At 38.0% G+C, this 15,487-nt stretch overlaps 2 protein-coding genes across 3 annotated transcripts; both read right to left on the bottom strand.

The window, feature by feature from the left end:
- Positions 1-4,406: 4,406 nt before the first annotated feature.
- On the bottom strand, positions 4,407-11,090 carry LOC128252675 (esterase B1). Of its 2 annotated transcripts, none has more exons than XM_052980616.1 (4): positions 8,429-8,451; positions 7,688-8,000; positions 5,441-6,328; positions 4,407-5,104 (listed from the first exon to the last, which is right to left on the bottom strand). In XM_052980616.1, the coding sequence occupies exons 1-4, from the start codon at positions 8,434-8,436 to the stop codon at positions 4,628-4,630; spliced, it is 1,686 nt and encodes a 561-aa protein (XP_052836576.1). In that variant the 5' UTR covers positions 8,437-8,451; the 3' UTR covers positions 4,407-4,627. The 2 variants fall into 2 exon arrangements, with proteins under 2 accessions (XP_052836576.1, XP_052836575.1); XM_052980615.1 differs by lacking the exon at positions 8,429-8,451 and adding an exon at positions 11,008-11,090 and having other exon boundaries at positions 4,410-5,104.
- Positions 11,091-14,614: 3,524 nt separating this feature from the next.
- LOC128252695 (ubiquitin-conjugating enzyme E2-18 kDa) lies at positions 14,615-15,403 on the bottom strand. The gene has a single exon (XM_052980636.1). The coding sequence runs from the start codon at positions 15,148-15,150 to the stop codon at positions 14,689-14,691; it is 462 nt and encodes a 153-aa protein (XP_052836596.1). The 5' UTR covers positions 15,151-15,403; the 3' UTR covers positions 14,615-14,688.
- Between the last annotated feature and the right edge of the window lie 84 nt (positions 15,404-15,487).

Below are 15,487 nucleotides of genomic sequence, written 5' to 3' on the forward strand. Positions count from 1 at the left end.
GAAACGACATTGATCTGGAACAAAGAAATTTTTCTCTGTGCATGCTTATATGCCCAGCCGACAGATTTGTTTATATTTATGATATGCTAAATAAATAACCTTGGCCGGGGGGTAATATAAACTCTCGTGACTTTTGGCGCTTATGTTGCCATGCGCTTTTCGCTCGTCGAGCTTTTCAATCAGAACTGGCTGTTATATTATATATATGGTTTGCCCGCTGTACGGATTAAACTGCTCTCTCGATTTATCTCTTTATATACCTATCTGGGAACGATCGCGTGCTCTGGGACTGGCACGTTTTTTCGCTATATGTACGAATGGTTCTCTAATTCATTTAAATCAATTTAAATAAAGTTGTCGTTTTTTGTGCAGCTCAGCAACGACTATTTCTGGCATTGTCAGGCCGTCACATTGTCGCACATTGTTAGATTTTAAATGATTTTAATTAAACCAAACTATTCCAATCAGTAGCATGTGGGAATGTTATTAATAGATAAAGTTTGCCATTTTGAATATTGTTTTCGGGGGTTCACGTTGGCCATTTGTTGGTTCTCGGTTGTTCCTCTGTTTACCTTGCTTATAATGTTTTGAAAAATGCACCAAGAAAAAAGAATTGATGATCAAATTTATTTTGATAATAAATTCAAGTTCATTACAACAATAATTTCTTGAAGTTTGGCCTCAAAAATTATAACATTTGAAATAGTTTAAGATGGTCTTCAATCAAATAGACGTACTCCGGCTGCAGCCCATTTTTTCCAGTGAGTTATTGACATGAACATTTTATGGCTCATCTTTTCGACTGTGGAATTTAGGGCAATGAGTAAATATTTTTCCCGAAAACGAAAATTCCGTTTAATCAAAAAATCACTTTTGTTTTCAGATTTTTCTGCCTCAAGCTTGGCCAAGAAAATGTTAACGGAATATCAAATGTCCAGGAGCTGATTCGAAACAACGTGCCAGTTCAGCGGTTTAAGTCGCACATGATAATCATGAGCACTTCGCGCCGCCCAACAGCGCAACAATTGCCTCATGAATTTTTCAAAGGCGAATCAAATCAAAGTGGACCCTTTACCACGCCCCTCATCAGGTCCCCTTTTCCGCCTTTCCGCCCCGGCGAAGTCATAATTTTCCGGCAGTTCGCGTGACTTTTCCATGCCATTTCGTGACTTGATTACAGTGCACGGCTAACATGCGCCCTTGTTTTTGTTTTCTTTGTACAAGGATAATTGGAGGAGGTCCTGGGGTTGAATATTTTCCCTAGCCATCAAAGCACCATTCCCGTTCGTCGGTTTTGCACGTGACACAGAACTATTGTCTGTGATTTTAAAAATTTGAACAAGAACTTTTGACACACTTAAGGGCAAAGGAAGCTCGCACGTCTGGTTTGAATTGGGTTGAATAACTGAAATGGGATAGCTCCTTAAAGGAATCGGCTTCAACGAGTATTGATACTTGCGGTCCCAAAGAGCTTTGTGGCGACAAAAATAGATATCTTTACTTTACACGTGGAAAAATAATGGCGACATAAATCAGAGGGTTGTAAACGCTTTAGTCTTATTAAAGAATTAACACTTTTAAGCCATTGCCAATTATTTTTGTATTTGATAACAAATTATGGAAATTTAATAAAATTAAAATGGTTACTAATTTTATTATCACATCACACCAACCGGCTTAGTAACCTTTATTTTTAACCGGTACAACCTTATCAAAACCGTAACCGAACCCGAAACCGATATAATTTGTTTTTTAACTAATCGAAATATATAGCAACCGGAATACCTGTAACCGAAATATTTGTACCGGTTGTGCTGTCTTTTAAAAAAAAATAAGTCGTAAAACGTCTTAACAAGTTAATATGCCGGGTCCTGCAAATTAGGGTTGGTGAAACCATCTAAAATACCGATAGCCGAACCATTTAGCAAACATCGATAGTTTGGGCTCACCATCGACACTATCGCTCTTAAAAAATATTTTTACCCGTTACTTTAAGAGTAAAAGGTATATTGTACTTGTTGAAAAGTATGTAACAGGTAGAAGGAAGCGTTTTCGACCATATAAAGTATATATATTCTTGATCAGGGCCTAGCCATGTCCGTCTGTCTGCCCGTCTGTATCAACGTCGAGGTCTCGGAAACTATTAAAGCTTGAGATTTGGGATTTGGCATGCAGATTCTTGTGTTTCCCACAAATCGTGAAAGTATGCACTGTCACTCTGAGACATTTTAGAACGGGTTGGTTCTGTGTGTGCGTTTCGGTCTTACTATCGGTAGGGACAACAGTTTTTAAAATCAATCAATTATTTTAGAAGTTGTGGCACTTCTGCCGCTAGCAGATGAGAGAGAGAGAGAAAGAGAATTACAGAACTATTAGCGGAGGTGGGGGTGCTGCACGCACTTAGCTTCTAGTGTTGGCTATGAATTGTTTAGTAGATGAAATACTTAATTTGAAATTTGTTGGCTGAGTAACGGGTATCTAATAGTCGGGAAACTCGATCTATCTTGTTTTTTATATGGTATATTTAAAGAATATTTAAAGTATATTGCGTTATATTTCGCGAAACATGCTGGAATTTTCAAAAAGGGTCGAGGTAGGCTAAGAAGTTGTAAATATTAATTCGGTATAATTTGCTTTTTTATTCATCTAAAAATTAAAAATTTGGATTTGTTTTATTGATATTTTGTACTATTTTTTCAGAGGCTGAACAATAAAAAGATGTGTCTAATAATTAACCGAAATAAAACCCATGGTTAATATCAATTAAGGGTTCGATACTTCTGAATCTCAAAGCTTAAATCTTTAACAGCAAAATGTATCCAAACGAAAAATATTGCATATTTCGGGGCCGACGTAAAAATTTCATATCAAAACCCACAAAAGGCTGGCCCACGAACGAAGTGAAACAAAAAATTCCACAAAATTTGCTAAGCACCTGTAAATAATAATTACAATATTACAGCATAAACAAAATGCCCAAAAATCCCGTTGTTGGGCAAAGGTCAACGGAAGTCAACGCAACCAGGCTCAGTAAATTTGAAGCACGTGTAAGTTTTTAATTACAATTAATGGTTTGGGTGGCGTGGGCAAGGGATGGCGGTTCAGAGGCTAACGATTTCGATGTGTGTGTGCACTGTGTTTTTAGCGGGCTTTGAAGTTGCCACAAGCACATCCACAGAAGCACCACACGGCTGGTATAATGTTGAAATGGGTTGGGATGTAGCACAAGCATATGTAGGTATGTATGTGTATTTATATTTTCGGACAGGTGTGCGCGGGCTTTTGGTTTTGTCACTTGACAGCTATCATCTGTATGCGTACGTGTGCTTCGTTTTTGTGCAGGTGTTAATATTGTCATGTTTGAGCGTTTAAGTATTTTTAATATCATAATTTGTTGCATACTTTATGGGAGGCTTTCGTATGAATTTAAGCAACACAAAGCATATGCGTGATTCTGTCACAGTCACAACATTCGCAGACGAAACTGCAATTTTCTATTTAATATTTATGTGTTTAAAATAAACAAATTTTTGAAACTACTCGAATGGAAAAAAATTGGTCAAACACGGCCGAAAAGGGCGCACAGAGGTTGTCAAGTTTTATTTTCTAAATGATAAACATAATTGGGATAATTTTAAGAAACACAGCACAACAAAATGGGACTTTTTAAAATTTGCAAGCTTATCAGTGCAAAAATGGTATCTAGAAACTTTTCTTAGCATTTCTGTATGCTTTAGTAAATGTATTCACGCCTATTTCAAGAGCATTTCATGTAGCGAAAAGACTTTTAAAATTGTTTTTTTTAGATAAATAAGTTTAAAATACCAACCACCATTGGTTTGTAAAATTTTGTAATTTATGGAATTTGTCACTTTGATATAAAATTTTTATTTTTGTTGAAAAGCCAGTAGGCAGTGATTCAGTGATTTATTCCAATTAATTTCACAATTCTCACAATTTATAAAATACGCACCTGTTATTTTCAACGCCCATGTTAAATATTGAAAGTGTACATTTTTTTTTGTTTTTTTTTTTTTAAATGCCTGTTCACAACAGCATTTTTTTAAAGAATTGAGTTGAAATTGTCATTAAAACTTATTACAAATTTAAAGTTCTAAAAATTTTTTATTTAATTTTACTGTAAAAAAAAATTTAGCATTGTCAACTGTTAGAGGTTTTTGCGTTAATGACTCGGTTTACTTCATTAAACTGTAGAAAAATGACAAAAAATAAGGACACATAACCATTTAACGTATACTTTGAAATCACTTATAAATATATCAAGAAGTAGGCAGTTGCATATTCCAAGATACGTTAAGAGATTCGTACCTCATTGCATTACCGCTTCAAAAAAAAACACAAAAAATTTGTCGTTTTTCATGCAACTGCTTACGAATATTTGACTTTTCCTAACAACGGACCATTTATAGAAAATTGATAAGACCTTGTTTGTGTTCATATTTTGTTGTGTTTATTCTTAGGTCTTAGCTTTAAAAATCCCTATTTACATGTGTACATATAACGTGCTTTTAAGGCCACCTCAGGGCCAGCTTAATGGCTATATCTTTGACTAAGGCTATATGGCTATAGATAATTGGTACTGCGATGGGCAGATGGGTAAGGCCTTTTAGTATAGGAGTTCTCTGCCATAGGCGCTGTCCCAAAGTCGCAGCTTTTCGGCCTCGGGCAAATCAATCACACGCACATCGTGCGAAATGTTCAGGCACTTAAACACCTCGTCCTCCCGCGAAATGGGCAGCCACGCCCCCTGGGGCGGTTCCTTCTCGTCGTGGGAGACCAAAGGAATATTGGGATCTCCAGAAATGGCGAACTGAACGACCAACGACACCAACCGCTTTATCGTCTTGAACTCGGCCGTGCGGCGTTTTAGCTTCTTGGCCGCCGCATTGTAGAACAGATACGACAGGTCATCCGCGTGGCAAGTGCCGCGCACCTTGCGTCCACAGGTGATGATTCGCATGGTGTTGAAGTGCTTAGAGTCAAAATCGAATCGATACAGGAAGGTAGGTGCCAATGGAGCATGATGAGCACGCGAGAGCAAAGTCCTGTGGATGCTGTGCCAGAAGTATTTGTACGAGAAGAGCTGAAAAAATAAGGGTGTTGATAGTATTTCATTTCAAAATTTGTTTTTTTAGGAATCAGTTTTGTTGCATATCTTGTTACTTTCACACTGATCTAGTTAAAAGTTCTGGTAATGTATCAATCGGAAGAATGTGTATCAACAAATATCAGGGACCGTCTGCAAGTCGTATGTGTATATATTTTTAAATAATTTTTAAATAAACGTTTTTATATAAAATGTTTGAAATCCCTGCTTTAAATTTTAAGAAATTCAATAATATATCACCAATAGTTCTGAATTTAAGTTTACAAAACTTATGTGATCATTAAACCATTGAGCCATTTTCTTTGAACTTACATCACTGTACTCCAGTATGGTCTTCCTGCTAGGAGTTCTATCGCCAAAGTATACCTGCCGCACTCGCTTCCCGAACGCTCTCCTGTCCTCGACGTTCTGGCGGGCATCCATGGGCGCCAGGTACTCGCAGTCGCCGAGCTGGCAGAGCAATTCCGGCCACTTGTTCACCTCGGGGAACATGAGGAGTCCCTCGAAGGAGTTGCCACCGATGACCATGGGAATGCTGTTGCCCCAGCAACTGCGCATCATCTCCAGAGGTGACTTGGGGATCACGCAGTGCGGGGTCTGGTAGGGTTCGACGGTGGGACCAAAGCTGAACATGGTCAGCCGCTGGTGACGCTCCTCCATGGTGATGATGTCCTCGGCCACTTTCAGCATACTGCTGGCCTTGCATTTCTTGAGATGAGCAAATATCTGCCGATCGTTCGGCTCACCGGTGTAGCCCGTGGCTTGGGCTAGGCGATGGGGCCAGTTTATGTGGGCAGGGGTCTGAGCCCAGGGCGCCAGAGCCGATCCCGACATAATAACAGTCTTGTGGAAGAGTCCTTTTGTCTGATCCGTCAGCATCATGTAGTGGGTGGAGGCCCCGCCGGCACTCTCGCCGAAAACGGTAATGTTCTCCGGATCGCCACCAAAGAATTGGCAATTGCGCTTCACCCACCGCAAGGCCATCACCTGATCCTTGAGCCCTGCGTTTCCAGGAACATCCAGCTCTTCGTCTTCAAGACTGAGGAAGCCCAGGGCTCCCAGACGATACGATATCACCACCAACACCACGTGTTCCATCATTATGTAATCCGGACTGTATAGATCCCGCGAGGCTTCGCCCATTTGAAATCCGCCGCCATAAATCCAAACCAAAACCGGCAAAGGTCTTTGCGGATGCAACTATGAGAAAATAAATTGAAAATGGAATTTTAAACTCAAAGCACAGAAAATAAAACGTTTACGTGTAACAATTACCAGGCGTTAATTCTCTTACTTATTGGCCGTAAATAATAAAACCAAGATTAACTAAGCTGATAAGATCAGTCTATTTCATCATTTGGACTTTTAGTTTGTGTCACACTGTCCTTTTTTTAATAGACAAACTAGTGTGGGTCAGGTGAATTTGGGGTCACTTGAGGTCAGTATGTCAGTCTCAAAGATATCTGGATAAAACTTTTCCAAAAGTTGTCTTTGTATTGCAAGTAGTAAATAAGTCCGAACGGATGAAGGACGAACGGAGCTCCCATATGAACAAAAGGAAGAAATGATCAATTTATTACTTTGCAGTTTCTTATTTTGTTTCAAAAACCGTGAGATAAATTAATTGTTTTATTATGTTTCAGGAAAAAAATAAAATACATTCCCAGATTTTAAAGTTATTTGAATAAACTTTGTTACAATTAAATGTTTTATTATTCGAGAGTTACGTTTTCATGTTGTTAATATGGGAACAGAGGCAAAATAAATTAACTTTGTGTTATCTCGGAATACGGTTTTAACTTTTTATTAGCATATAGTTTCCATTGGAACAACAGAAAATAAAGTAAGGAAATATAATTTGCTTTTTTAAATTCATTGGTTTATTATTTAAGAAACATTATTTTTTTAAATCCGAAACGAAATATAATAGTTTGCGTTTTATAATAAGGTAAATATTTATCTGAAGCATAATGTTTGTTCCTTCGCGAATGTTTTATTCATTCTTTTTTTCGTTAAAGTTTCTTAATTTTATAAATAATCTACTGTTAATATAAAAAGACAAAAATGGGCGCCCAGCGCCTTTCGATTTATTAAAAAGAACCAATTAAAACCAATTATTTTATTGAGAAAACGATTATAAATCGATTTGACACCATATACAGTAATATAATATAAAATAATGAAATATTTAAATTTTGGTATGTTAGACAAAATTTTTAAAAAAGGGATTACCCTTATAACATTATACACTTAAATAATATAATATTATAAATTACTTTTTAGAATTAAAGGAATAAATGATGCCAAAAGGGCAATAAACACCTCAATGCAAACATTTTTAGATATTTTGTTTATATTTTAGGCCCATAGCTTGTCTATGCTTGGGTCATAGATTCCTAATCTTAAGCCTTAAATGGTATTCGCGCCCTTTTTAGGTAATGTTTTCTATGTTATTCCTTTTTAGGTCGATTTCTTTCTAGGTGTGCATCTTTTACAGCATTTTTAACCATCCTGGGCCCACTCTGTCTATTTGGACAAAACCTGGTTTGTTTGACTCACCTCCCGAGTGTAGACGTTGAGGTACAGGCAGTCCTCGCTACCTTGCACCTGCTTCAGCACGATGTTGACCTGGCAGGGCTTGGAGCGGACCCGGGTGCACCGCTTGACCTCTGGCCAGTGGTCGGGCTCCACGGGCGCCCTGAAGCGGAGATCGCCCACCGGTGGCTTGGCGAACGGAATGCCCTCGAAGCTGTAGTAGTGGTTGCCGTAGATCGACTGCCACTTCACCCCCTTCACCTTGCCGTAGACTGTATCGGCGATCACCTTGTCGTTGCTGCGCAGGCGCTGCTGGTTCGTCTTGAACTTGACGTAGCTGCAAGGGAATCACGGAGATACAGTAAGCCAGAAACACTTTGCTCGGGAAGACACCTCTGGAAGTGCTTGGCATATAGCTTTCGATTTTGTTTGTAAACAAACGCTTGTTGGCACTTCCAGTATATTTTTGTTGCCAATTTTCAATAAGCGCACAAACAAAATTAATATAAATAGCCAATAGTGAATTACAATGTGTGCGATAAGTGATGTAGTGTGAAAATGCCCTGTATTACCAAACACATGAAATTAAAGCGAAATCAATAGTTTCCAAAATGTTTTTTTATAGATATTACAAATGCAACAATAAAAGCGAAAAATATATTATTATATTGCTTTAAATTTTTATCAAACTATTTTTATAATAATTTCTAGAGATTTTAAACAAACATTTTAAATATTGTCAAAAATTAAAAAGGGTAGTCAAACCATTTCATTTAAAGGCGCGAAAAGTTGTTTGCTCGAAATGTTTTAACACGCAACCACTTATATTACATTTTATTGGAGTTTTAAATAAATTTTATCATAAAACACTAAAAGCCACATAACTTAAAATACTCATGGTTTATTTAGTTATAAGTTGTTAACAGCAAAGAGCTCTGTCCTCAATATAAAAACGTAAAAATTGTAATCGGTTTTAACAAAACAATATTAACAAGAAAATCGAAGCAGCCAGATTGAATTTGAAATGGGGGCATGGGTATCATCGGAAATACCCTATATCGGTGGAGGCGCGGCCCATTTAAATATCAAGTGCGATTCCATTTGAAACGTGCGCTCTAATCGACGCGTGAGCCGATCCACAACAGGCCGCCATACGCAGCCACAATATAGGAGAACTCATAAATGTCTGTGGCCATATTAGACCCGTACGGTGAAATAAATTAAAGAAGACGGACTGCGCGGCCCAGACACGCCGAGTCAAGTGCGATGAGCACAAATCATACGAGAAAACGGGTCTACGGGCAGTAAACAGAGGCAACGATTAATTAACAGCTGCCCAGCGTCTACTTCTAATGATTTTGCAGCCGCAGCCTTGAGAAAATTTCAGTAGAAATCTTTTTTGAGATGCAATTGGTGTGATCTATTAGAGATCAAGTGCTAATTGCATGATTTCAGTCGAGGTCGAGCCCTAAGTCTAGTTGTTGAGTAACACATAATTCCAGCTTCGAACTTGATTTTTGGTTGTTCTCAGTAAAGCAGATAGGATTTTTGCACCATTGAACATTTGATTTTTCATACCCGCATGGCGACATTAAATATGTGAATTTCCTTTCTGGTCTTAGAATCAAAATTAACAGATTAAGGAAATCCAAAATCAATTCCATTTCAAAAATAATTGACTCTGTGTGTTGTATTCTTTTTAGGAAAATAAACTTTCCACAGGCCAACTCAAAATATTTACAAATTAAAATTCGTATGAGAAGATGTGAAATGGAAATGAAAACGGAAAATTTCAGAAAATCAATCAATATTGCCATGCATCAAAGCGTTGCATGCAGGTCAATGGCATTTTGCTTGAGTGCATTCAGTATTCAATACTTTCGCCCCAAAAAAAATAAAGAAATATATTATTTCATATTTTCATATATCGAATTCATGCATTCGTGTGTAAAGCGATGCAGAATGTTATAAAAGGCGGTTGATATTTGATCAAACTCGTTTTATTTACTTTTTGTTTCGCCTTTCTTCTAAAACAATTTTATCTATTGATAAAAAAAAGCGTAGAACAATATTCGCAGCTGTTTCTAGTTGAGTACTCTTAATCGTTGGGATTGCTGACGAAATAAAAAAATTGATGGAATAAATATACAATTGAAATTGTAATTTTGTTCAAATTGATTTCAATTCTCAAGCCCATTTACTTGCTTCAAACATTCAGATTGGAAATTAAATTTATCGTGTGGGAAGTAAATTAGGCATTTAAGGGCAGAAAAAGGTCGTAAATGTACGGCATGGGCAAAAGTCAAAGATTATTGTTTTAAAGACCAAACGATTTGCATTCGTCCATTGAACTTCTTGCTCTCTTGTTTACCTTGCTTGACTTCTTCGTTAGTGCTTTTAGCTTCTTTTTCCTCGACTTCTTTGTTTTTTAACTTTTAGGTTAAAACTTTTGTGCTGAGACTGCAACAATAATTGCCTTGACATTTCACAAACGTGATTCTTACTAAATATTATTTGATTTGGCACCCAAACTATAGTTGTGTTTGTGTTTATTTTTACAAGTATTTTAGCCCCATATGATTTATATCAACGGGTGGCAAAACAGTTGAGTAATCTTCGTACTGACGCACCACAAGCGTCAACTGAGCCGTAAGCCAAGGTATTTAAAATCTTATCAGTCTATATGCCGATACTGACAATTGATAATTGATAATTTGCTCAAACAGCAGCACTAACAAGTTGTCTGTTATCAGTTTTGTGGCTTGCTTCGACATAATTCGCTTGAACTTTTTCGCACTCAGGATCCCCGATTTTGATTTTTAGAACTGATGTGTAATGCTGAAGAGGTACAAGGTACACACAAGATGTCTGCTGATTTTTGACGGGCTTTAACACCATTCCTTTGGCGAGACTTTGTTTTGATGACGCTTTGATTTGATTATCGGCAGCGACGCTGATGCGGATGCAGACACGAGGGCTTATCAGTGGCTTAATGACTATTAACAAGACCTCAATGGTGAACCGGATTCGGGTCTTTACTACAGCAGCCTGAAATCGATTGATAAGAAATAAGGCTCGGCGGGCCGGACTTTTCTTATCAGTGCGCCTCAACTTGAGACTCGTATGGGTCATGGGCATCTGGGCTGTCATGGTACAAATAAGTGTGCTATTCCCAATTGACCTAACTGATCGATGACTAGATGACTAGAACTCAGCGCCGGCGAAATGTTTATTATTGAAATAACCCGAAAATGTGTTTTATACACTAATTCACTGCAAATATCATTGCATTGTTGACTCAAAAAGAATTGCAAGAATACGAAATAAAGGCCAGTTAGACTTACTTCAGCGCAATGCGCATCTGATCGGCCACGGCTATATCGAATGACATTTGCTGTGGTCTCAGCCGCCAGCCACAGTCAATTCCCTTCCGATATGTATATGTTATATGTGCAAAAACTATTAAGTACACAACACATTGGCAAGCTGTTCAAAATCCCACTGAAAATAAACGCGGACGGCATACACGAATATCTATAAAATCGCGATGGACAACGGGCGATGCGCAATGGAACTCGATCAGCTGCTGGCCCTTAAAACGTGTGCCTTGTAACTTTTTGTTTTTATGCGGAATTACTTCAGATTTTTCACCCGCTTCGCAGAACCCACAAAGTCACATCACTTGTTGTTGCCGTAGCCGTAACTGCTCTGATTTCACCGATGAGATATAATTGAAATAAAGGCACTGAATTGCAGGGACTGATTTCTAGCCTGAGAATCTAAGGCTGACGTTGCGCTTTACTCAGGGTCCGCTCGGCAACTGAGCGTTCAAAGTAAGCGCCGGCTAAGTTTAGTGCCCGCCAACGTTCGACTCGCACAAGCAATGGCAGCGTGTCGATGATGATTTTCCACTCGTTTGCCCATTCCGCACTGGCCACGGGGTCGTATGAGTGATATTCTAGCTTTAGGTTGCCGCGCATTTGTGTGTGCTGTGCACTCAAACGCCTTGGGCATTCGGTCTGCTCGAGTGAGTCCGCTTGCTGGCCGTTCTGGGCGCCGTTGTTTTGTTTAGGCGTTATCGTTTTTGTTGCTGCCGCTTTGTTTATTGTTTATAGTATGCGCCGGTATTAGCCTATCACCCCCACAATTGTTATTAATGTTATTGCCTATTGTAGGCGGAGTTTCGGGCATTCCTTTAAGGTTGCCTAGTAATCTTTAAATATTTATTCGGGGCACTTACCGCTTAACGTTGAAAGTCAATTCGTTAAAATAAAATTTGTGGCCCTCAAATAATTGCCTAGAATGTTTTACAGCAGTCACCTAACAAATAAATTACTCCATTAAAATAGTTCGTTTTCGGTTAATGAGCTCACTTTATATAAGATAGCTTCACCTAACAACTCCATCAGAATTGGTTTAATTATTAAAATTTTGTTTTACAATTTTGAAAAAAATAAGTATCACTTTAATTTTTTTCCAATTTCTTAACTTTATTAACAACTACATATAAGTTACGGCTTATAAAACAATTTGTTCATTTAATAAATGCACAATAAAGGCAATTTGGATTGAAATGAGTAAAAGGTTGCCTAACCCTATAAATGCATTTATATATTATTCATTTATACATTTATTTCGACTCAGTGAATAATAAACCAGTTTTCCGCATTACTTAATAATTCCAGTAATTTAATTAAGTGCTGTTGAATACAATTAAAGTGCCCTGGGACATGACATTGATAAATCTACATGATTTCATTACTAAATACCATCATTGGCTCGAATTGTACAGCAAGGGCATTACACGCAATCAATATAAGAACATGGCTGACCATCCAGAAAATACTCCCAACTAATTGAGTTATTTTCCCCTGATGGCAAATACCTGCAACATATAGTTCGCGTAATTATAGAGTATTACTTCGACTTACTGCGCCATTCCCCCCACTTAGCCACGCAAACTGACGTGCTTAAATAGGGTTTATTATTTTTTGATCAGTAAGCTTATAACTTTTTACCTTGTATAGTAGAAATAGTAGAATAGTTTTTAATGTAATACGCCAAATTTTATTCACAACTTAATTGGTCAATTAAAGTCAGAGAGGGTAATTCCCACTTGTTTATCGGCTGGTTTATTAGGATCACCTCATCACGACCATGTCAAAATTTTAGTGAACTTTCAATTTAAAATACAAACATGTGATTCCCAAAAGCAAGTACAAGATGGCACACATATTTTATGGTGAGCAATGAATTGGATGGGGGCCCATAATTAAATATTTGGCCCTGAAAGACTTTTGATCGAATGCTTGAACACAACCAACTTTTGACTATGTTCTCTGTTTTTACAAATTCTAATATACTTATCAACAGATGGCAACAAATTTGGTTGCATGAGAAAACGAACTTTAATAGTAAGTTTACTAAAAAATTATGATACCTTACTTTACTGTATTGACAGTAAACTTATGTGTTTTTATAGAATAAAAGGGTATACTGAATTCGTTGAAAAGTATGTATATGGTAGAAGGAAAGTATATATATTCCTGATCAGGATCAATAGCCGAGTCGATCTAGCCATGTCCGTCTGTCTGTTCGTCTGTATGAACGTCGAGATATCGGAAACTATAAAAGCTGGAGATGTGGGATTTTGTCATGCAGATTCTTGTGTTTCCTAAGCAGCGCAAGCTTACATATTTCAAAACGAACGGCCAGAAATCGTGAAAGTAGAAGGTTGGGGTTGATTGTTGTTTATGCGTTTCGGTCATATCTATCGGCAGTCCCAAAAGTCGAGCTATTATTTTAGAAGTTATGAGTCTTATAAAGTTCTCTGCCGCCCCTCTGCCGCTGCTAAGCCACCGATCGGCCGCTGTTAGCAGATGACAGAGGGAGTGAAAGAGAGAGAGAGAGAATTACAGAACTGTAAGCGGGGGGTGGGTGTGCTGCACGCTCCAAGCTTCTAGTGATGGCTATGCAGTTCGACAGGTGGCGCCACCTTAACTTCAATTGTTTTGTAGGAGAAATACTAAGGTTAAAGTTCGTTGGCTGAGTAACGCGTTTCTAAAAGTCGGGGAACGCGACTATAGCGTTCTTTCTTGTAATTCTCTGTTTCTCTGTAACTAGTTGTAAACTAAACATATTAATTTTAACCATTTGGTTTTTTCTCCCTCATGTGTACTTAAAATTCCCAACTGGGTTAAGCCAATTCCACAAGTCAGACGTTGCACTTATAAAATTGATGAAAAAGCTTTCAAAGTTGGCACATTTATTATAAAAATTTAGTACGAATTTCGATTTTTGATATTTTTTCAAATTTAACCATACCCACTTTTCCGCCGCTGACATAACATCAAACATTTTTTTTTAAATTTAAGTCAATTTAAAGTATATAAATATAAAGTATACAAATAAATTTAAAAAAATTTAAATGTAAAAAAATTTAAATGTAAAATGCCCGTTTGTCCATCTCCATGAACGTCGAGATCCCGGAAACCTTACAAGCTAGAGATTTGGGATTTGGCATGCAGATTCTAGTTTTTCCTAAGTAGTGCAATTTTATTTCAAAACGCTCTGAGACATGTTAAACCGTGGGTAAGACTCTGTGTGTGTGTTTCGGTCATATCTATAGGTAGACATTTTCAAAATCTAGCTATTATTTTAGAAGTTGTGTGGTTTTGAAGTCCTCTGCCGCCATTTGGGAAACTCGGCTAGAACGATCTCTCCTTTTTTTTATAAATACTTAAAATGACAATATGTAACGGGTAAAAAAAACAATTGAAATTGCCAACACTTAAAAAGCGATATCACAAAATTATATATTTTGTTGGCCTTTTAACCCTACCCATTTCAGAAATACGGTTTTAATTTTATGAAAATCGGACAACGAATCATAAAGCTGCCAAAAGATGGATCGAAAAATTTAGTGGAAAATCGACCTAAGTAAGGACCATATATGCGCGACAGGCTGTGACTCATGGCCTAAACTTTATTTAATTTTGATATACAAGTATTGTGAACTGCTGACCTTACTCCGGTCGTTTCTCCGCGTTCTTCTTGGTGAACTCCTCGGCGGCCTTTAGGAATTTTTTGTGGTCCCTCACGAACTCTTCGGCCAGGTCTGAGCGCAGCGGATGCTCTGGCTCCGGGTCGTGGACGATGGCTATCAGGGCCTGGAGGACCTGCTCAGTGCGCGTAGTCGGCTTCCAGTTGTCCGTACTGATTATCGGCAGGCACACCTCGCCCTTCTCGTTCACATTGGGGTGGTATATCTTCGTCTTAAAAAGGATCTTGGGCGGCATGAAGGGATACTGTGGCGGGAAGCTGATTTCGATGCGGAACGCGCCTTTGTTGTACGGCGCCTTTTCCGGGACCAACAAACCCGTCCACATGAGCAGGGACTCGTCGCTGCTCTCGATGTCCCGCAGAGTGCTCATCTTGGCCCCAACCAAATCGGAGAGCTCCCGGGTCAGACGGCGAGTGGCAGCCATTCTATTAACGGAATCGGAGATTCTTTCCTTTGCTTTCCGTGCGTGTCGAAAAATAACTTTTCAATTTGTTAAAGTCTAAAAAAAAAGAATTTCCCTATTGCTTTAAAGGAAAACTGACAACCAAGTCGAAAGGGCTTGGGAAGCCCTGTTTCACATATTCGAACATGAAGGAGAACTTATTAATGTTAATCAAACAAGATCAAGTCTAGTAACCATCGCAGTTATATAAAAAAATAATAGATACATTGGCCATAGAAAAACAAACATTAAAATTTGTAGATTGCATAGCATAACAAAGCTAGAACATTTTTTTGGCAAATAAAACAGAAAATTTAAA

The sequence above is a fragment of the Drosophila gunungcola genome, chromosome 3R (assembly GCF_025200985.1).
Source record: "Drosophila gunungcola strain Sukarami chromosome 3R, Dgunungcola_SK_2, whole genome shotgun sequence".
NCBI lineage: Eukaryota > Metazoa > Arthropoda > Insecta > Diptera > Drosophilidae > Drosophila > Drosophila gunungcola.

What these genes read in the sequence shown, in the direction of transcription:
- LOC128252675 (XM_052980615.1), bottom strand. Translation starts at nt 11,054, where the DNA reads ATGTCATTCGATATAGCCGTGGCCGATCAGATGCGCATTGCGCTGAA. An exon ending in TCAACGTCTACACTCGGGAG is followed by an intron (nt 6,329 to 7,687) that starts GTGAGTCAAACA and finishes ATTTTCTCATAG; the next exon opens with TTGCATCCGCAAAGACCTTT. An exon ending in CCATACTGGAGTACAGTGAT is followed by an intron (nt 5,105 to 5,440) that starts GTAAGTTCAAAG and finishes TTATTTTTTCAG; the next exon opens with CTCTTCTCGTACAAATACTT.
- LOC128252695 (XM_052980636.1), bottom strand. Translation starts at nt 15,150, where the DNA reads ATGGCTGCCACTCGCCGTCTGACCCGGGAGCTCTCCGATTTGGTTGGG.